This window comes from Tupaia chinensis, unplaced genomic scaffold (assembly GCF_000334495.1).
Source record: "Tupaia chinensis unplaced genomic scaffold, TupChi_1.0 Scaffold000670_1, whole genome shotgun sequence".
Lineage (NCBI taxonomy): Eukaryota > Metazoa > Chordata > Mammalia > Scandentia > Tupaiidae > Tupaia > Tupaia belangeri.
The window spans coordinates 102,913-111,036 of NW_006160192.1; the positions used below are offsets into that span (position 1 = coordinate 102,913).

The window sequence follows — 8,124 nt, forward strand, 5'->3', positions numbered from 1 at the left end:
TTCTTTCTGGCAAGCACATGTGCTGTCAAACAAAACAAAACAAGCAGGTGGCATGTGGTTAAGGTGCTAGACTTCCACATGACCAACCATGGTTTGAGTCCCGAACCTGGTGGCATGAAAAATCACTCTGGTGCATGTGTGCCCTGGTGCATGTGTGCCCAAAATCTCTGGAGGAGACTGGAGGAGAAGGGACTGTGGCATGGCCATCCCCCCATGGGGGGTGATTTCTCACTTTCCCTCTCACTGTCTCTTTCTGTCTGTGGTGAGAGGACATGCCCTATGGCAAAAATCTAAAAAACAGGGCCCGCAGGTGCTGGGCTCCTACATGGCCGACCATGGTTTCAGTTCTGGATCTGGTGGCTTGCTTTCCCTCTCTCCCTCTCTGTCTATCTCTGGTCAAATTAAAATAAGTAAATAAATAAAGTTAAATAAGATAATTCTTTAAAAAAAAAATCTAAAAAACACAAACCTGCCTCTAATTCAAACTGTGGAGTCTGAATCTCTGTGCCTTCAACAGGGTTGTCATTCTTAGCTTAGTTAAGGAGACCCGTGATTGGAAGGAAGCAATTATGTGGGGGGGGAGTCACAGTGGGTTTACCTAGTGTTTTCCTGGCCCAAGGCAGAACGAGCAGTGGAAAGCCATTTCCAGTCTCCTCGATGTATGGACCATGCCCTGCGCTTGCTGCTCTCCTCTGCCTGTCGTTTCCTCTACCTGTTACTTGGGTTTCTTTTACCGGGAAATACCCTCCCTCCTTGTACTTGTTTATCAAAATTCCACTCAGCTCCTGAGGACAGGCCCAAACTTTTACTTCTGTTTCCATGAGATCTGGCACCAATCAATGCTCAGTAAATGTGTAACGTGTAATGGAGACAATGAGGTGAAAGAGAGGAGCACAGTTGGCATGTACCTAATTCATGTCTCCATCCACAAATAGTTGTTAGAAATGGCATTTCCGGGCTTTGTCCCATCTCTGCCTTGTCTGAGATTCTCCTCTTTTTCCACATTCTTTTGATTCAAATAAAGCAAAACTGGCCAACTCAGTGACATAGCATTAACGTGCTGCTCAAGCAATGATGGACCCTTAAGAGAAGATGATGGGTTCACTTCTCCAGTCGACCTGTACATGCTGGGCTCATGCACCTTTTTTTATTGGGGAGTTTTTTGCTATAGGGCGCGTGCGTTCGCCAGACAGAGAGAGACAGAGAGACAGAAAGCGAGAAATCACCCCCAGGGGGGATGGTCATGCCATAATCCCTTCTCCTCCATTCTCCTCTCGGGATCTTGGGCACGCATGCATACACGCCCGGCGTGAGTTTAAGCCACCGGGTCTGGGACTTGAACCACGATCGACTACGTGGGAGTCCAGCGACATAGCCATTACGCTAACTGCTGGTCTCTGTGCTCATGCACCTTTAATCCTGACTGGTCGGGAAGGTTGGAGGTGGGGGAATTACAGCACAAACTCCTGTTGAGGGTATTTTTCTCTCCCTGTTTCTTTGTCTTTCATTCTCAAAAATAAACTTTAGAAAAAATGAAAAACAAAAAAAGGCACAAAACTATAGTTAAGGGGAACTGGCAGACAACTTACTCAAATGCCAGAGATGGAAGCTCTTGGGACTTTGTGTTTCTGAGTGGACATCAGCTACAGTTCGCTCTCTTCCCATTTCCCTCTACAAAATGGCTGATTTTCCCTTATCAGGGCCTTCTGTTTTCTTCTTGCCTCACTAACTCCTTTCTCATCCCGCAGGTAGACAGACTGGAACAGGATTTCATTTGTAGCCTGTCAGCTCTTCTTGTCAACTGGCAGAGATATGGTTGAGTATTAAGAGGGGTTTGGGAGGTAGAATTATTAAGGGAACAGCAGCTTTGGTTTATCGAGGGGTGGGAGGTGGGGGATGAATTCACAGATATTTTCCAGTTCATTAAAGAGAGCAAAAATCCCAGGCTTTGAGCTCATTGGCACACCTTTCTAGGCCTGTTCTCCAACACATTAGGGTGTCCTTCACACATGCTGCACCTTAACCTGCAAAGGCACAAGCTGGCAGCTGCTTCTCAGCCCTGGAAAACACAAGTAGATTGGCCTGTCACATAAACAGGGCTGAAATCCTCAGGGCAGTTGAGAAAACAAGAAATCCCCACAGCCTGGCATGGCAAATCTTGGCTTCGTGAGTTGACTTTGTTCTCTGCTTAGACGTTTCTTTGGGTGCAATAGCTTTTCGCTTAGTTTAAAACAAAACTTAAAGATTTTCTTTTATTTTCATCATCATTCTCATCATCCTGACAGTCATCGTCATAGTCGCTATTATTGAAATCAGCTCTGAGCCAGCCGTGGTTCTTAGGCTTTATGTGGATTAACTCATTTAATCCCCCGTTAGCCCTACCAAGGAAGTATGAACTCCGAGCTTTTCATGTAATCTAATAGTATATAAGCAAGGAAAAACCATATAAATTTTCTTGGTGGAACTATAAGCATTGAGGTAGGGTAAAGCCATGGAAGAGAAGATATTTGTAAACTGGAGTATTTTATATTCCTGCTCCACCCTAAAAATTTACTATTCCGTTTTCTGAATGAATCAGAGGAGTTTGAATTCACACAGAAAAGAAACCAGTCAAATTATAATTATACTATTGCTTTTAAAACTAGACTCTAAGGGCTTTTCATTTATTGGCAAATTTTATTGTCTGAAGATTGGCATGAGATGCTAAGTCAGATTCTATCTTCAGTCTGCAATTGCACATGCTGCACTAGAGAAAATTACGACCTGAAAATTGTACTCAAAATTTTAGGTTTTGGTGAAACATGATGCCATACACTCGTTCAATTTCAAGACTAAATAGTTAAAAAATAACCGTAAGTGTGCTATTTGTAAGCATGCACAAGATTACTGCAGTAGTAGACTTAAGAGTATTTAAGAACTATTTAAAGCAGCTTTCTAATTGCCCACTTTAGCAGAGATTATAAATCAACAAACATTTTTCCGAATTCCTTTTCCATGCCAGGAATGGTGTTAAATGTTGGGGATGGAATTCATTTGAACAGTACCAACTGCAGCCTGCCACCTACCTTGGACAGCACCCAAGAGGGTTTAATAGGGATACATTAGCATGCTTTTCTTTTTTAGAGAAATTTTTCTCTAGGGCACATGTGCTCACCAAAGAGACAGAGAAAGACAGAGAAAGAAATCACCTCCCGGGGGCATGGCCGTCCTGCAATCCCTTCTCCAGTATCCTCTTGGGATTTTGAGCATACATGCACACGTGCCCCATGTGTTTCAAGCTGCTGGGTCTGGGAACCAGTTGGCCATGTAGGAGTCCAGCGATGTGACCATTACACCAACTGCTGGTCCCACCATGTTTTTCTTTACAGTCTTTATATGTTGCCAGGAAGAACTCAAGTTTTTCATTGTGGCTGCATGATTAAAAATGAATTCAGGTGTGGTCTGAATGATCTTTTTAATTAAAATTAGTGATGAGTTGGGGACAAGGGAGTATTAGGTGTGGTTTGAATGTTGAGTTGATGGCAGTAGAAGTTTTGTTCATATTTTTTTTTCTTTTTGTCATTAATCTTTGTAATGCCCTAGTAATCATGATGTAATTTGAGTGGTATTAAGCTTAAACAATTCAAAATTTTGTAATGGAGATATTCAAATATGATTCTAAGTTAATATAAGCCAGCTAGTATGACCCCTGCTACACAAGGCTGGTGTGAAAAGGGCAAGGGACTGGTGGTGAGGGCGTTTTGCATTGTTAGCCCATGGGAACTAATCACGTCTCCCCCATCGTAATCTGTTGGGCCATCATCTCAGGATCTGTGAGACAATGAGCAGAAATGTAAGAACTCTAGACTAAGCCCCAGCCCCTTTTTATTTATCACCTGTATTGTCTTAAGAAAGTTTGAGCTCTTTGAGGTTTGCATTCTTCATCAGTAAAATGGATATGATAGGTATTATACTTGACAGGTTTGTGTGAGGATTAAATTTTAAACTCCTAGCACAGTGCAGACGTGTTCCAGACATTGCTGGCTGTGTCTTATCAGCCCCTAGTGATCCCTGGCTGGGAAATGTTGCTTGAATGAGTACTCTGTACTGTTCCACAAGTACTACACTTAGCTCTCGGTATCCTTGGGTTCTGCATCTGCAGATTCAACCAACTGCAGATCAAGAATATTAGAAAAACATTGGTTGTGTCTATACTGAACATGTACAGATGTTTGTTTTTTATTCATTATTCGCCCAACAATATGATATAATGCTATTTACATAGCATTTACATTGTATTTGGTATTGTAAGTAACCTAGAGCTGAGGGAGGATAGAAGGGAGGATGCGCATAGGTTATATATGTCCTGGACCCAATCCCCTACAGATACGATTATATTTATGTAGTTAATGATAGCGACTAGTTTTTATATTGATTGTAGTTTGGAATATAGTAGTTTCGTTTTTAATTAGGTGTAAATTCAATCTGCATTTACTTATTGAATACCTTCTATGCATCTGGCTTTGTGCAATATATTAACGATGTAAGATGAATAAAGAATTCACTTTTTCAAGAAGTTCATAGTCTATTAAGGAAAAGTAATGAGGCATTACATAGTCAGTGCAGTGTGGTGAAATGTCTTACTCTCTGAATGGGTATGTTGTTAGGTATTATGGAGGTGGAGAAGAATAATCAAAATCTACCTGGTGAGGTAGGGAGCTCAGAGGTACTTGGTGTATTTACCGGGGTCTTGGCAGATGGTGGAGTTCAGAGAGAGACAGAAAGGTAGTATGGAAGAGAAGAGGCAGCCTGAGGACTCATGGAGAAGAGACGGTGCCTGGTGTATTCTTGGAATATGAGTATAGTGTGGCTGGATTAGAAAGTATTTGGGATTTTACAAGTGACACTGGAAATATAACTCGAGTCATACCTTGTTCTTGCTCATAAATTAATGAGTTCTAACACTAATGTTAATACATTTTAAAACTTATAACAGGTTGAACATTCCTTTTTCAAAATGCTTGGGATCAGAAGTGTCTTCTATTTTGAATTTTTTTGGATGTCAGAATATTTGCATATATGTAATGAGATATCTTGATGATGGGATTCATGTCTAACATGAAATTCACTTATGTTTCTCATATACCTTATACATAGACTAAAGGTAGTTAGTTATATACAATATTTTTTTATATTGTACCATTTTAACTGCAACCTACCTTGTCAGGCAAGTTGTAGAATTTTCCATTTATGGTGTCGTGTTGGCACATAAAAAGTTTCAGATTTTGGAGCATTTTGGATTTTCAATTTTTGGATGTTCAATCTGTATTTTAAAATTATTGTACATTCATGGGAAGTAGTCGACATAGTGTATAGAGTCTCTCGATCTCTTTACTTAGCTTCTCTCAATGATAAAATCCTATAGTAAAATATTAAAATCAAGATATTAGCATTAGTATAATACTGCTAACTAGACTGTAGAACTTATCAGTTTTTCCCAGTTTTTGCATGTGCTCATTTGTGTGTGTATAGTTCTGTCACCACAAAGGGACTCCCTTGAACTCTTCATTTACATTCACGCTCCTTCTCCACGCTTGCTCTGCTCCCTGGCAACCACTAATCTTTTCTCCATCTCTAGTTTTGTATAGGGGATGTTATTAAATGGAATCATACAGTATGTAACCATTGAGATCGACTTCTTTTTCACTGAACACAATGCCCTTGAAATCCAGCCAAGTTTTCTCATATGAAAGTAGTTTGTTCCTTTGAATTTCTCAGTATTATTCCGTTATATGAATGTCCCTGAGTATGTTTACCAGTCACCCATTGAGGAACATTGGGATGTTTCCAGTGTGGGGTTATTGTGACTTAGGCTGTCATGATTTTTTGTGTGAACATAGGCTTTAATTACTCTGGGATAAATGCCTAAAAGTACAATCGTCAGGTCATAAGATAAGTAAGTACATGTTTTGTTTTATTAAAAAACTGCCAAACTTTTTCAGAGTGGAGTTGTTAATGTTTGGGAGAAATCTCAAACCCATGGTGTGTAGGAGTTTGTAGTTTGTCTTAGGCATGGGTTTGCCTGGGGTTTAGTGGTCAGTTCCTTATCCCGGGAGCAAGTTCCTTATCCCCACTGTGCTTTCAGCATTCTCTCTTGTGGCCTTACTGGTGAGGGTGATGTGATGGTGTGGTCCTGGGATGGTGATGGTGGTGTGGTCCAAGAAACACAGGCCAGAAGTTCAAAGGACTTTCAGAACTCAAGTTTTTTTTTTTTTAAAGAATTATTTATTTTGTTTATCATTATTATTCACATGAGTTTTTGCCAGAGAGAGACGGGCAGAGAGAAAGAGAGACAGGATGAGGGAGCAAGCTGCCAGGTCCGGGATTCAAACCATGGTCAGCCATGTGGGAATTCCAGTGCCTTAACCAGCATGCCACCTGCTGGCCCCAGAACTCAAGTTTTTTACTCATATTCCTAAAATAGCATGACTGAGATACATGGCGCACATCAATACTTCATGTAATGTCCCTTTCCCCTCTCTATTCAGCTGCCTCTAAACCTATGACTGTTTTATTCCCCTCCTCCAGAATACCCTTTCATCAATCATGCATTTTATTCTTCATTACCTCCTGTACTCTCTTACCAACTGAACTCCTATCTTACCCTATTTCCTCCCAAGAATTTCCTCTTCTCATTTTTGCTTCTTGTAAAGAAAATCTACTGACTGTTTTCATCCCTAGTCCCACCACTTGGCCAATTCTGCATTATAGAAGCTAATTTAGAAACATATGGAAAATCATGACTTTTTTTGGTTGTTGTTGTTGAGTTTTTTTTTTTTGTTTTTTTGGTTTTTTTTTGCTATCGCGTATGTGTGTTTGCCAGAAAGCAGGACAGAAATGAGAAATCACCCCCCATGGGGGATGGCTACACCACAATACCTTCTCCTTCATTATCTTCTTGGATTTTGGGCACACACACACACACACACACACACACACACACACACACGCCTGGTGTGAGTTTCAAGCCTCTAGGTCCAGGTCTTGAAGCGTGGTCAAGTACATGGAAGTCCAGCTCCTTAGTTAACTATTATACCACCCACTGGCTTCCAAGAAATATTCTTCTATGTTTTTATAAGTGCAAAAATGCATCATAGCTTTCCCAATGACCTGATACTATTATTTGAATAGGAAATATAATTAGTTTTATTTGAAAACATTTTTGAGAGGCAAGTTCTTCCTTCCATACTTTCATCTTGCCTGAAGTATCTCCACCCTTACTTGAGATCACAGTGATATTAGCCACATGGTATCTGTGGAGAACTCAGATTTGCTTTTGGATGCATCCTTTGACTTCTTACCGTTCTTGGTTCTGGTCAGAAATTGACGTGTCTATCTTTTCTAGAACTTGTGTATCTCTCCAGGTATCTTGTTAGAGTCATACTCCCCCTCTCCTTTATCTGTGGTTTGGCTTTTCTATAATTTCAGTTACCCACAGTCAACTGGTTGTAGTTACTCACGGTTAACTGTGATCTGAAGATAGATAAGTACAGTACAGAGCAAGATATTTTCAGAGAGAGCCCACTTCACATACCTTTTATTAGTTTTATTTTTCTGTTAGAATCATTCTATTTTATTATTTTTATATTGTTCATCTTTTACTGTACCTAGCTGGTAAATGAACTTTATCAGAGATATGTCCATAGTGGAAAAAAACACAATATATATAGACTTTGGTACCATCTGAGGCATCTGCTGGGGCTCTCGGAATGTATTCACCGTGGATACATGGACTATTATAATTAGAAATATGTGATTGGCTCTACCTGACAGATGGGAAGTCTGTTGCTCACTAGCAGTCCTCCCAAGGAAACAAAGCTCTGAAGGTTTCCAGATGTATTTTTAGGAAGTACGAAGCTGCTCTTGAATTTATTGCTTCTCTTTGGAAAGAAACAAAGGGAGATACAGCTCAGCAGCGTGGATGGTGAACAGGAGAGGCACTTTCTGCTTTAGTTCTGGTCTTGTAGCTGTCTAGGAAGAAGTATGTGCCTTTGAGCAGTCAGTTCACTAGATTTTCTTCATTCTGCAAAATGAAAGGGCTGCATTAAGATTTATCAAACAAAAATGTTGATATCTGTGATCCAC

General features: G+C 40.3%; 1 protein-coding gene across 3 annotated transcripts in view; it reads left to right on the forward strand.

Annotated features, from left to right (window-relative positions):
- PPM1L (protein phosphatase, Mg2+/Mn2+ dependent 1L) overlaps positions 1-8,124 on the forward strand; it is a 316,265-nt gene that overhangs the window by 77,374 nt on the left and 230,767 nt on the right. Inside the window, exon 1 of one of the 3 annotated variants that reach the window (XM_027776355.1) lies at positions 1,760-1,815. The exons of the other annotated variants lie outside the window; for them this stretch is intronic. Coding sequence (XP_027632156.1) covers positions 1,813-1,815 — 3 coding nt within the window. The 5' untranslated portion in view covers positions 1,760-1,812. Of the gene's footprint in view, positions 1-1,759; positions 1,816-8,124 lie in introns of those variants that run through there. 3 annotated transcript variants of the gene reach the window in all.